The 14,374-nt window shown below is 41.6% G+C and overlaps 2 protein-coding genes across 5 annotated transcripts in view; one reads left to right on the forward strand and one right to left on the reverse strand.

Annotated features, from left to right (window-relative positions):
- gdpd5b (glycerophosphodiester phosphodiesterase domain containing 5b) overlaps positions 1–1,844 on the reverse strand; it is a 52,069-nt gene extending 50,225 nt beyond the window's left edge. The window contains exon 1 of one of the 2 annotated variants that reach the window (XR_014595846.1): positions 1,337–1,842. The gene's annotated coding sequence lies outside the window, so the exon portion shown is untranslated. Of the gene's footprint in view, positions 1–1,336 lie in introns of both variants that reach the window. The other variant, XM_083984869.1, reaches the window with a different exon arrangement.
- A 6,976-nt stretch (positions 1,845–8,820) lies between these two features.
- Positions 8,821–12,822, forward strand: serpinh1b (serpin peptidase inhibitor, clade H (heat shock protein 47), member 1b). Of its 3 annotated transcripts, XM_083985304.1 has the most exons (8): positions 8,821–8,923; positions 9,612–9,643; positions 10,411–10,563; positions 10,675–10,867; positions 10,980–11,250; positions 11,348–11,446; positions 11,553–11,785; positions 11,907–12,822. In XM_083985304.1, the coding sequence occupies exons 3-8, from the start codon at positions 10,442–10,444 to the stop codon at positions 12,207–12,209; spliced, it is 1,221 nt and encodes a 406-aa protein (XP_083841430.1). In that variant the 5' UTR covers positions 8,821–8,923; positions 9,612–9,643; positions 10,411–10,441; the 3' UTR covers positions 12,210–12,822. The 3 variants fall into 3 exon arrangements, with proteins under 3 accessions (XP_083841430.1, XP_083841431.1, XP_083841432.1); XM_083985305.1 differs by lacking the exon at positions 9,612–9,643 and having other exon boundaries at positions 8,861–8,923; XM_083985306.1 differs by lacking the exon at positions 8,821–8,923 and having other exon boundaries at positions 9,610–9,643.
- The last annotated feature ends 1,552 nt before the right edge of the window (positions 12,823–14,374 follow it).

The raw sequence follows: 14,374 nt of genomic DNA on the forward strand, positions 1-14,374 counted from the left end.
AAATCAAGGGTGATCTTTAAAAGCACTTTTCAAACAAACCCCTATTCTTTTCAGCATAGTTTTCCATATTTTGAATTCAACACTTCACCCATTTCCCTCTCTAATCCATGCAAATCTGAGTCTTATATGTCACAATTTTTTTTTTCAGATAACCTCAATATGTCAACTATCTTATCATTTATTCATGTTCAAGGGAATCAAGGGTAATGCTTACTTTCTCCTGTGCTGTATTATAAAGACAGCATCATGACACGATAACATTTTCACCATGCAGTCTGCCCTCAAGCCTCTTACCATACAGGAGCAAAACTGCTGCACAAGCCAAAAAAGAACTTCAACAATATTCAGCACATCGCTCTCCAAAGCCCTTCAATCCTTTTATAGATGTAAAAAAAAAAAGTTATAAAAACCGAACAGCCTCGCTCTTTAAATTCTTTACTAATCCTGAGTCATCCATCTATTGAAACCCTGACTAAACAGGCTCTAATCTCTTTCAAAGTAATTATTTACATGCCTTAGGGATGTAAATAAATGTCATCTGTCAACTTGAGCTCAGAACAAAAACAAACAAGTGTTAGCTGTTCTTGGTTGGAGGTGTAGCGGCAACAGATGGGGAAGTGTTAAAACAGTCAAAAAGGATGTAACAGTTAGAAACACCGGACCAAATGGATCCTTGCAAACAACAAAAGTTTTATGATGATTTAGCTACCACATTAAACTCCCTCTGATGATGGTGTTATGTGCCACTGATGTGTACAAACTACCCTGCTAATGCACAATAAAAACATCGAAATTGAAATCATCTTCCTCAGAGAACAGGAGGGGGAAAAATAATGGTGTCATGATGAATTATGCAAGTAAATGGCAAGAGGGCTGCAAATGAGTAAAAAACAAACACATGTATACATATGACTAGATGGAGAAACTATCAGCCTCTGTAGACTCACTTACTTTCATTATGCAGTTGTATATTGCATGTATTATTCTGAGAGAGGGAGAGGGAGGAGGGATGAATGAACTGAGGATGTGTGTTTGAATCAGTCCATACAAAGAAAGGGAAAACGTTCATGGGATAAAACATCATGGGCGTGTCCCGTGTCTGTGGGTGCACATGAGATGAGAGACTGCTGGGTATAAAAATAAAAAAAAAAACATGTGCAGGAAAAAGACATAGGCTAGTGCTGTTTGTCTGGGGTTTTATATAAAGAATAAAAAATAAAAAAATAAAAAAGGCTATAGAAATTAGATGTTAAACTACACAATTGTACTTAAAGGTAGAAAAAAAGCTGTTTACAATTGCTGCCATTATAAAGTGAGGACCATGCCACACACTCACCTGTCTGTGGGCTGCTGCCACTTTTCCCTCACTCCAGGTGTAGCTCAGAGGTCCACGGTGACGCCGGGGCTTTTCTCTTTCTCTTTCTTCTTTTACCCACCAAAAAAAAAAAACGGATTAAAAGAAGCCCACGCTGACAAACCCTGCACCGTGTTGGAGGTAGCCTACCGACAGAGGTGAGCTGCTCGCCGCCGCCCGGGTAAACGCTGACAGAGCTAAAGTTTTACCCCCGAAAACAACAGGAGAAGGAGAACCGAGTCGCGACGGGACAGGCGGCGTCACTAACACAAGCTCGGTCCTGTTGTTGAGGCTTTTCCCTTTTTTTCTCTCTTTTTGTTGTTGTCCTCTATGTGTGTGTACAGCTTCGTCTCTGTTAGCAGCGATACACACACACACGCACACATAGGCTGCTACACACACCGGCAGCAGCAGCAGCAGAGTAATAAGTGAGGGGCAGCCGACTGCACGGTGGGTGGAGTGTCGGTCTTTTTATCTCCAGTCCTCCTGTACAGTGAGAGAGAGAGCGTCACCAGGCTGACTGACTTTACTCCCGGACGGCGCCGCCTTCACGGCCGCATCGTAGCCTACAACGGACCGCTTTCAGCCTTTTGCTACACCACAACCTAACTTTTAATTAGGCAAATTAGCCGAAATATCCCCACGCTTTTAGATGTACTTTCCGCTATCGGCACTGTGTAGCGAGATAAATGGAAGCAAGTGAACTAAACAGCCCAACAACTGGTTTTACCCCCGCTCGAAAGCAGAAAATCCTATGTGCCGTGAAGGCAGCAGCAGCAGCAGCGTGCAAAACCCCAATCGTTTAAAATAAATAAGTTCACTGTTGTTGTTTTTTTGTTTTTGAAGTCTGAAACAAAAGCCAAACCACTTGATTTGTAATAGTTCATCCTCTTTTAGCATCAGATAAACTTTTGAATAGGCTACATTTTCCTGAAGCAGCAGACACGATGGGAATGATCTTTTGACAACTGACTTGAAATTTGTGAGGCTATAGGCCTACTCTTTAAGCTAAAATGATATTTTATTAATCTGTTTAATATCTTAAGAGCCTACTATGTCATGGACCTTGAGATAATGAACAAAGTCTTTATCATTTACAGAGAGTAGGCTAAAGGTCACAAATAGCCATGTTTGGTCATTTTAAACACACCATCAGAGCACATTTATATCCATCTCTTTTTTTTAGATCACTTCTGTGTTTTCATGTCTCTCTATTAGTCATGTCATTAATGTGTGTGGCAACGTTTTAATGTCCTCACATTACGCTTGTTATCCACTTAGAAGTGGTGACGTTTGCTCTCTAGTATCTATGGAAACCAATGTATCTAGGAAAAATAAGGAGCCCTGTGTAAATAAATTTCATTAATCCGCAAAGTAAACACTCAAACACCAGCGGGGTCAGTGCACTCGGTGTTTTCCAGGTTCAGACTTTGTCATCTTTTATCATGTTGACACGATAACTCATTAAACTCAACTAATTTATTGACTTTTGCCAAAACAACACTATTTACAGACAGAGACGGTGATGTCAGCATGATTGACACACACTGTGACACGTTCAGTGTTCATCCTAATTTTCCTGTTTAAAAGATGTAGGCTACAGTTAGCTTAGTTTGATTGGATTGATTATTTAAAGGGTGAGAAACTCTTAGTGGTGTTGTTTTTCACACATTGAAGAGCACGACAGCACCGAGTGACACTTATGTTAAGTTCCCTGTTTGTTTTGTGACTTTCAGTCGTCAGGTTATCACATGTCATGTAGTGTAACTTGGTTGCTGTTTTGTTTCTCGGGAGGAAAGGTACACCAACACATCCCAGTGTTTACCATACCAGTGAGGCACAGTGAAACATGTTCGTACTGTGATGATGATCTTTGATAATGACAGGTGCTCTGCAGGTTTCTGGTGTGAGAAATGACTCAGCGAGGAATAACAGAAACAGAAACACAGATACAGATACAGATACAGATACAGATACAGATAGGCCTGCAGTGTTGTGAAGCGTTCAACTATTTTCAGATCAGCTGCATTTAATTGTTAATCCTGAACTATGAACATGTCAAGGGGAGGAGGAGTTGCAGTTAAAATAAGTAACAGCTCACACTTATCACCAGGGAAACAGTCGGCGTGATGTTGGTAGATACGTAGTACAGTATCATTCAAATGGAAATTGAGAGTGTGTGTTGTCTTGCAAGATTTCCTGCATAAAATTGTATTCAGATTAAACAGCACTTTGTATATCAGGCATTAATACAAATCAAATAGATGTTGAGATTGTATCAGCACCCTCCCATCCACACGAGCACTCAGTGACACCAACGCACACGCATTGTCTCTCCATGTGCATCTACAGGTGCGGAGGTGAGGGAAATGTCCCTCTCAGGATGATTTCCTGTGGCATATCCCTGTTTGATGTGGCCGACCCGGGCTTCGCTGCTCCACTGACTCTCCACAGGTTGGCATTAGTCAGCATCTCCAGCTGCTGAGCTTTGTTTTGAACTCCGCCCATTTTTAAATGCCAACCAGCATCGACAGGCAGGAAGGGGAGGACTGCTGGTAGGGGTCTCATCTGCAGGTGGCGTTGCGTAATGCAGCAGGGTCAGGCAGAGATATTGTGACTGATAGTGTCTGAAAGGAAGCAGAATTTGACTAAAGCGGGGACAGGGGGAACAAAGAGTCAGACTCTATCATCTAAATACCAATGCAAACAGCTTGTTCTCACTTTGAAGGTCTGCTGGAATTTGACAGCCAGGTACAATCCTTTCAGTGCCGCCCTCTGGAGAGCAACAGAAACAGTCTGGCTTTGTATATTGATCTCTACAGTTTATCTTATATACACAATATGTAGCAATTATCCCACAGATCGAAGCCAGAGAGATTTTATTGACGTTATAGAGAGCTAATTATGAAATAATGAAATGTTTAAGACTTATGATTTCAGTTTCCTTTAATTTTACATCAGTGATGTTATGAGACCAGAAAAAAACATGTTTGTATATTACAGAGGATTCAGTGCCATTCCACTGAAAGCGTCCCGGGCCCTGCTTTCTGCCTCTTCCATGAAGAGGTTCATCACCATGGGAGGTGAGCTCATAGCACAGCCATGTTTTTGTCTGTAGTACCCCCTGTTGCTTTGGGAAAAGGTGGTATTTAGACAGTGGTCCAGCAGTTTGCATAGATGGTCTTGGCTGAGGTTGGTCCTGTTGTGAAGGGTGTTGTCGTGTAACAGGCGTTGCCTTACGGGTTTTCACCGCCTACATAGTTGGTGTACATGTAAACAAGTTTTGTGTGCAGGCCGCTTCCAATAAACTTTTTAAGTTGAGAGACTAAATTTGGGATTTACAGTGTGGGCTACGCACAAGGCAATGCATCTCATCTCAGTTTCTCTCTGAATATTTTATCCCAGTGCCTCAATATGTCTCACATGTGATATTTCGCCTTGTTGCTCCCACCACACTTTGCATTATTTATCCTTTTTCCCTTTCTTCCATCTCTTCATGCAACATTAGCTGCTTCTATACACAGATTCAAGGCAGCAACACGGGCTAATGACGTCTCAGAATTGCTGACCATGCATGTAACTTTATGATGTCGAATAAATCAATCATGTGTGTTTGGATTTATCTCTAAGGGTGGCTGCTCTATTGAAAACCTGCCTCAAGGGAGAAATTGGTAGGCCTAATTATTTATTTGGTTGCTTTTTTACGCCATCTAGTGGTTGTTAGGCCACAGCACAACAGCTGCCATTGGATCTGTTTTCAGGATACTGTCTGGCCAGCACAAAGAAAGATTACTCTTTCCTCTTCTAATATTGTGAACATTCAGAGTTCATATCCAAGATATTAGGCTTTCCTAAAAAAAAAAAACACCCAACAGTCACTGGATTCCTCTGGCTGATGTGCAGAGCTCCCAGTAGCCTGTCTGTATTTTAAGATGAAGCCTGATGAAATAAGTTTAATTAAGGGCATCTCTAGAGTAAGACAGGCTTCACACTGCCTTAATTAACTGACTACTTTAATTAAAGGACCTTTGGTGACCTTTGAAGGAAGCATTAAAACTTCTCCCACCAGGGGGCATGGTCATTCTATATTCAGACCCTTAAAGGATTCACCTTAAGATTTAAGACTTTGTCATCACTGCAGCTCCTGTGAGCCCAAAATTTAGACTTTTAAATGTGAGAAAAATGATCTGCAAAGGCTCTTTTTCTGAAATATACAATCAAAATGAGTTATTTTGGTTAATGAAAGGTCTCAGCATCAAAAGATATGGACAACTGTGTTGTGTAAGGAGATAAGATGATAGATTAACTAAGTAATTGATTTGCTTTAAATGAGACCACTGAAAACATATCAGATCAAACTTAAATCTGTTCATAATGGACTGTGCAAGTTTGTTGGGCAGAGTGCTATACAGTAAATCAAAGATTTAAAACGACATAGTACACATACATTTGCTACACATTTCATTTATTAATATTTGCCTCAATAACATCTAATATTCCAACTACTTAAATGTGTCTGTTTTAATTTAATAAATAGAGCAAATGTTCTTCAGTCAATATGAAATTAAAGATCCACTGAGAAAACATTGCACAATGTCACTGTAAAATAAGCATGGGTTTGATTGACAATGCACATCATAGACAGAATACTGTATATGATATATGTACTGTATATGGAAGTTACATCATGTAACAGAGCTGAAATATGTCTGAGCTCTTGCGTCATGAGCTTTTCGGCAGTTGTGCTCTACTTCCTCCACTGAAGTCCTTGTATCAAAGTTTTTTTCCCCCTGTGGAGCGGTGGCTGTATGCAGGAAAACAACCAATGTAGTACAAAGGTTATCACTGAACACAGTGTTAACATTCTTTTAGAAACCTGCTATCATGCTGAAACTGTGAATGACAGAGAGCACTGTTGTTGTCGCAATAAAAAATATTTGGTTTTTTACTCCTCCAAGAGTCGAGAATAAACCTGGGAAGAGCACTGTAGCACTGGAATCAATGAACAATATTGGCCTTGAGGAAAGCGTACGAGATGGGAGACCTAACACTAATATGCTTTAGAGGAGATAAGCAGGAAGAGACGTGTTTGGAAAACCCATCAACAGTGGCAGCTGGATGCCAAAAAGCTTGTTAGTCTTTTTGGTTGCAGAGCTAACACAGATGGCTTGTTTACAACCCTCCTACAGTTCTGTTTTACTCCACAGTAGTCCCATAATGCAACTGCAGAAACAACCTTTTGCTCTCAAATCCATGCAAAATTCACAAAATCAATATCAATAACACTATTTGTATGACAAACCTACAGCTTCTTCTTTACAAATACTTTACAGTCAGTATTTCTCAATAACACAGTGATGAATTAATCTATTATTTTAATCCAAATACTAGAAATTAAACCAGAGAGTAAGATAGAGAAAGAGCTGAGGATGAATTTGACCAGGAATGGTGCTGTGGTCGATGTAATAATGTGCAGATGTTGAACGGGCTTCTGTCCCTGAAAATAGCATTTGGTTGCTGTACTTTTGCAAGGATTGCTCCACCCACCCTCTGAGGTTCGCTATCCCTGCTCTTACATCAGACACTGTTAAAAAAAAGAAAAAAGGGGGGGAAAAAGTGACGTATTCCGACAATCTTTTAACTTTCACTGCTGAAATGTTGCATCATGTATTGTTGTGCTGATGAGTCAGTTCCCTGCCATGATTAAAAAGATGAAAGTACTTCAGTATCTAAACTGTTGATACTGAAAAGTAGGCAACAGGAGTCTTTATGCTCACAGAGGCACGTAGACACATGGTTTATATAGACAGTTTAAAGAGGTCACACACAGTACAGGATGTGTGACCTCCTTGAATGACCCCTCTAGCTATTTTATACTAAACCCTAAAAAAAGAATTAACATGTTGTTCTGTTTTCAGTAAAATACCTTTGTGCACTATTCTTACATGCAATGGGACATACAAATGCAGTATCACGGAGAATTTGCAATGAGACGCCATCTCAATCTTGTTTCCTGCCCTTTCTTGTCTTGTTTTCAATAGACAAAGAAGGGAGTGCTTTTTAAATGGATATTAAGTGAATTGGGAGATCTGACCAGGCTTGTTTACCCCAGAAATTGCCCTCAATCTCCACATGCTGAGGAATTTGGGTGTAAACTGCTGCTCCTGGGGCTTTGCCAGAATGACAAATACCCCCCTCAGCAGGGAAGCAGCTGCAAGTCTGCTCCTGCGTCAAATCTCACAAAATGTTCCCCCTTCCCCCCCGACATATGACCCACATGTTATCTGACTTCTACAGTATAGCGATCATGCCTGAACCATGCAAGTAGAGAATTGAGATTTGTTTTGCTCTATCCTCTGTGTCTGGATGCCTGAAAAAGGGCAAGTCACTCATCAGTTGGCATGTCAGGACAGTTCGCTGAGAGCTTCAAGAGAGGGGGGAGTTTGGGGATTAAGGGATTGATGGAATTCCTCTGGTTGGAATGTGTTAAACACCATGATCAGTATTTTTATACTGTGCATAACTTATCTATCGAAGTTATGATCTTGGCACGTTTTTGATTTAATTCTGTAAATTCTACAGAAAAAGTTAACTTATGGCTGCCATAGTTAGACTCTGATGTCGTAATGCAGACTTACATACCATCTTTTTTTGTCTTAAAGTAAAGGTTGGACAGATTTCCATGCATTTTACTTACACCTTATTTTGTTTAAAAGGTCCCTTCACACATGTTTAAAGCAGGGCCTCACCGGGACACAGCAGTTTTTACGACTGTTGTTCCTCTGCAACACCCCCCATGACTCCAGCAACCTGCAATCAGAATAGACGTGGCACTGTGGGGGTGGGGGGTGAGGGTGAGGGTGAGGGTAAGGATGGGGACAGGGCTGGAGATCTTGTAACTTCTCTGAAGCTTAACTACTGTTTGAATGAAGCTTTTTAAAAGCTCAGGACATTTCCTTTTGAAATTAGACATCGGTCTAATGAGGTTAACAACAATAAATTACTGTGTGCGCTCTGAGAACAGTTGTTTCCATTCACTGAGGGGCGGTGTCCCAAAGAGGCTCTCTCTCCAAGCTGCAGCAACTGCAAAAAAAAACAAGCTTTGACACAACACATCCTGTATTTTCCTCTGCATAAGAATCATTCAGTTCTTATTAAAACAGTATTATCTTTATCTTTTACACGTGATGAAATCAGTGTTGCAGATTGAGTCAGAAAGCAGCTTTAGGACCTAGAGGCTGTGGAGTATCTCTGCACACCATAGCAGCCACAGCTGAACCACGATCAGATTTCCTCCGAGTCTCTCTCTGTAGCCGCTCATGGGAAAGTTTCAAAGCTGACCTCAGATCAGGTCTGAAGAATTAGCTTCAGCCGACCCCTTTCTTTGCCCAGCCTGTGGGACGTCCCAGCTCCCAACTTCCTGGGGAAAACAGAGACACCCTCATTTGAATATCCCATTCCCACTTCTAGAAGATTCTCTCCCAGGCTATATAGAGCACAAGTCTGTGCTACAGTTACACAATCCACGGGACACAACTCTAGAGAAGAAACCCAGCGACTCTGTGCCAGGTAAGGATCAGAAGATAACGGCCTTTGTTTGCAGGGAGGAATGCAGAGGGGCGAAGGGGCTGCTTGTTGTTGAGGTTTAAAGTTACAGTGCACCATTTGTTCCATTTTAACCAGTTTGGAGTCGACTGCTATTTTTCTGACTGTTTGACCTGCATATTCCACGAAATGTTTTCAGTGTATTTGCAAGAAAAAATGAGCACAGATTTGTCGGCAGAGCTTAAAGTTTTCACACAACTTATCCCAGCAATGCTTTTTTTCCCCACTTCCCTTGCATGCCACTGCTTTGTTGTCTGTTTAAATGTAGTTAAATGGGAATTCACCGAGAAAAAAGCTCTGTACGTGCATCTAATCTTGCTTTTCTTATTAACTCTGAGCTGTCACTTTTTGTGGAGGAGTGGTCCCAACATGTCCTCTATAAATCTGTGCTTCTCCACTGTGGCACAGCTGATTGGATGAAAGTTTTTTTCTGGGTCAGACACAACCAATGAAAACAGCTTACGTGTCTGACTATAAAGGGGCGAGTGACTAACTAGTACAGTAAATCTAACTTGATATCTTAAGTTCAACAGATGAAAACTTGAGAGCATTAGATGAGAAATCGGACGACTCAGAATGTTTCCATCAGAGCCTGAATAATGTTTCCTTGCCTGCTCTGTGGAGATTACTACATACACCTCTTGTCTTTCAGAATGAAAATCGCAGACATCAAAGCATCTCAAGGTATCCGAGCATGATGCAAAAGCCGTTTCCGCTGTATCACAAATATGCAAATAGTGAGATGCTGACACATATACAGTATATCTGCACCGGTCGAGGGGAGAGAGAGAAAGAAGCGTCTTTAGAGACACCAGGGCGGCTGGTGAATTACAACCTCAGGCTATATACTTTTAGTCATTCTTCTGAACAAGTGATTGAATGAATCAGAGCCATCAGGCACACGCCCTGTTTTGACAGAGAGAACAAAATCAAATGCATCAAACACAGTGTTTTCTGATACCTATTTCTACTGACACAAGAACAGTAAGTACTTGAAGTTATGTGAGTTTAAGATGTGCAGCAGTTTGCATCAGTTTAAGTAAATGTAGAGAACTGAGAGGCATCATATTACAGCTTTGAGCCCGCACAGAGAGGACAGCAGCTCCAGCTGTACAGCTGAGCCTCCAGTCGCTGCCGACGTGGCAGCCAACATGTCTGCCTCAAACTGGAGGCCTTCCCTAACGTCTGTGTGGGCTGAGCCAAACCCCTCCCTGCTTTCACATCGTCACATCCCAGTCTGTGTCCTGGCAGTTTCACGTTTCCTTCCTGCTAAACATAGAGTATAAAAGTGGATATAGTTCTGGATATACATACTTAGGAGATATTCTGACATGTGCCTTCCATCTCAAACCCAGTACTTATGCATATGGTTTATTTGGTGTTTCCTAAACAACCCAGATCAAGTCGTGTTAAGCCTTATCTTTTTTTTTTCTTTTGTTCCTTTTTTGCAGGCTGCTGCAGCTGCTTTTGGAGACAGACAGGATGTGGATGATCAACATTGTCGCTCTTTGTCTGCTGGCCCTCGTGGCCTCTGCAGAGGACAAGAAGAAACTGAGCAGCCATGCTACCACGCTGGCTGACAACAGCGCCAACCTGGCTTTTAGGTCTGTTTCTGTATAAGCTGGTCATATATTTTGTAACATGAAGTTGCCTAATTATAGTTTCAGTTTTCTTTTTTACAAATAAATAACTGATCTGATGTGATTTTGATGTAGCCTCTACCACAAAATGGCCAAGGAGAAAGATACAGAGAACATCCTCATCTCTCCCGTGGTGGTGGCCTCTTCTCTGGGGATGGTGGCTCTTGGTGGAAAAGCCTCCACGGCCTCCCAGGTCAAAACCGTCCTCAGTGCTGACAAACTGAAGGATGAGCATCTGCATGCAGGGCTGTCTGAGCTGCTCACTGAGGTAGCTACAACAAGATATCATCCCTAGTAATTAGACTTTGTTACAATATAGATAGGTAGTTTCAATCTTTTCCACATTTGTGAGAGATTAAACATTGCTTTTTTTCCCAAAGGTGAGCGATGCCAAGACACGCAACACCACCTGGAAGATCAACAACCGCCTCTACGGCCCCAGCTCCGTCTCCTTCGCTGATGACTTTGTGAAGAACAGCAAGAAGCACTACAACTACGACCACTCCAAAATCAACTTCAGGGACAAGAGGAGCGCCGTGAACTCCATCAACGAATGGGCGGCAAAGTCGACCAATGGCAAACTGCCTGAGATCACCAAGGATGTGCAGAACGCAGATGGAGCCATGATCGTCAACGCCATGTTCTTCAAGCGTGAGTATCAACAATATCTTTCATGCAAAGCACTGTTGTGTTTTTACCTTCATGGTTCAGAGGTGTATAACAAAGCTTTTAACATTTTGTCCCACAGCTCACTGGGATGAGAAGTTCCATGAGAAAATGGTGGACAATCGAGGCTTCCTGGTTAGTCGCTCCTTCACCGTTGGAGTTCCCATGATGCATCGCACAGGTATAGTCTGAGCTCCTCATCTTGTTTTGTCTTCAGACCCTCATATCTGCCTCGACAAGAATGCACGCTAGATAAGCTATCTGACTGTTGTGACTGCTCTTCGCAGGTCTGTACGACTTCCACGAGGACACAGAGAACCGCCTCTTTGTGCTGAGCATGCCTCTGGGTCAGAAGCAGGCCTCCATGATCCTCATCATGCCCTACCACCTGGAGCCGCTGGAGCGCCTGGAGAAGCTCCTGACCAGGAAGCAGGTGGACGCTTGGCTCGGCAAGATGGAGAACAAAGCCGTGGCCATCTCTCTTCCCAAGATCTCTCTGGAAGTCAGCCACAATCTGCAGGTAAACTGATGATTCGGTTGTTGGTTGTCACAACAACACAGACAGAGATACAACAATTAGACATCTGGAAAATAAACCAAATGCTACATGTTGAGAAAATGTGTTTCTATGTCTTTTCCAGAAACACCTGGCTGAGCTCGGCCTGACTGAGGCCGTGGACAAGGCCAAGGCCGACCTGTCAAACATCTCTGGAAAGAAGGACCTGTACCTCTCCAACGTCTTCCACGCGTCCGCCCTGGAGCTGGATGTGGAGGGGAATCCCTTCGACACCAGCATCTTCGGCACCGAGAAGCTGAGGAACCCCAAACTTTTCTACGTGGACCACCCCTTCATCTTCCTGGTGAAGGACAACAAGACCAACTCCATCCTTTACATCGGCAGAGTGGTCAGGCCCAAGGGAGACAAGATGCGTGACGAGCTATAATGTTAACGTTATGCGAATCATGTTCGGTAGCTTTGTGAAATTATGTCAGGATCCTGTGTGCACGTTTTTGGTATGACTGTTACCTCATGAGCACATTCCAATAGACAAGCTGTGGACGGAATATCTGAGCTTTCTGTTTTTAGACACACTAAAACCTTCCCAGGGAACAATTTTGTATCTTTAAGCCCCAGCCTTAAGCCCCTTTTGGATTAAATAATGTCCTTAATCACAGAGAAAAACACACACAAATATGTGGCGCATTTGAGCATTTCCACAAACAAGCAGCAGTTGGCAGCCTAGACAACATGCTTATATTAAGTATGATCTCTTTTTCTTAACATTGTACTTTAGCCATTGTTGTTCGGGCTGTGCTTTTTATTCCATTATCTTTAATGTTTAAAGAAAAAAAGATCTTTGCACACAAGCTTTTTTGTTACAGATCTGCTTCCGTTGCCTCCATTCTGCACTGCACTGAATCGTTCCTCTGCACCAGCCGAGCTCGCAGTGGAAAGGTGGCAAACGTCTGGTGCTTAATATAATGTCCACTTGCCAACCATGCTGTTGATGCTGCAGGTATTTTCCACACAGAAGCTGTTTGGATTGTGTGATTATGAAATCGAGTGTTCATTTTTCAATAAAAAAAATAAAGAAAAGGGCCTTTGTTTGTGTGTCCTATTTTTATAAGCGCTGTTCAGACAGTCCTGTAGAGTGGGGAACAGAGGAATGTGAGCACGCTAGAGTTACCGTCTCAAAGGAAAAGGGATAACAATCTTTCCAGCTGGCTGGAGGTCAAACAATCCCATCAGGTCTGGAATGCAGGGATATGACAAAAGGCCTTCCTTCCCTCATATTGCTTATCCACTGCAGAAAACCAGCTAGAGAATTTGGTGGTTCATTTCTTTAACCACCACTGGCTTATATAAAAAGAACTTTAAATGGAGCGTCCCAGCTCAAGGAACAGCTGACTCGGCAGTGGAAAAACTGGAGTGCAGGGTTTTCATGGTGAGTGGGAAACTTAATTTCCTGCCAGCCAATGAAAAGGTGTAGTGGCAACTCAACAGTAGGTTGACAAAACATCAATAGATCAATATCACTATTTCTTTTTCTTTCTTGTTGTATATATAACCCTTTAATAAGTATTTTGATGACATGTTATAGCAATATTTCATCACAAATGTTGTAACAACTTCACGACTTCTCCTTTATAAAATTATTCAATCCCTTTGTATGCAATGAATGGATTTCTGTGTGAGAGCTGTAGCACCACCTTCTGGTTGTAAAGAGTAAGACAGCTATTAGGGAGATGTTAAAAATCCATGGTTTAATTACTTTATCGTGTCATATTTACATACACATTGTACTTTGCAGTGCAGGAATAATACACAAGACAAAATAACAACATATAAATTACACAATGTACAAGTTTCTGACTGATTTTGCTGTACACCAAGCATGAATTAAGCTTCTCCTAGTCAACATTAAAATTGGATATAAGGAGATTATTTCCAAATGTTAATATCTATGGTTTGTTTTAGACAAGACTTTTTATTTCAGGATTTGGATCAAAACTTTCACAATTACACTTCTACCACGTTAATATCATTATTATTTATTTGGTTTCATGTCATTTTAATTTTTTTTTTTTCATTTTCTTTTTAGCAGTTTGTGCTCTCAGGTATTCCCTTACACCTAACATGGCATTTTAATAAACTCCAGCGATCGACTAAATTTTGTTGCTTTTACTCTTACCCAAAAGCACTCAATATATAAAAATTTGTTAAATGTCCTAGACCGAACACTAGATGGTGCTCTTCACACACACAACATGCTCCTGTGAGGGAAACTGTACCTGAACCTCTGCAAGTCTTTACATGTAACATGGTAGAAGATTTATATGGTGCAACATGAGCTGTTGAGGAACGGAGCTGTATCACTCCATAAATAATGTTGTTGTACGTTCAGTATGCTTCCCTGAACTCGGACACAAACATTTATGGATTCATGTACAAAAATTACTCTGTGATTTTATATAGTGAAGAAAGGTTGGTTGTATAAAATTGTTGCGTGAACAGGCAGGCACACACACACAGATTGTGTTCTTGCATTGACCCGTTAAAGACAGGATGTAAACTTGTGATAATAATATGCAAAGGAAGAAAAAAAGC

This window comes from Trachurus trachurus (genome assembly GCF_905171665.1).
Source record: "Trachurus trachurus genome assembly, chromosome: 13".
Classification (NCBI taxonomy): domain Eukaryota; kingdom Metazoa; phylum Chordata; class Actinopteri; order Carangiformes; family Carangidae; genus Trachurus; species Trachurus trachurus.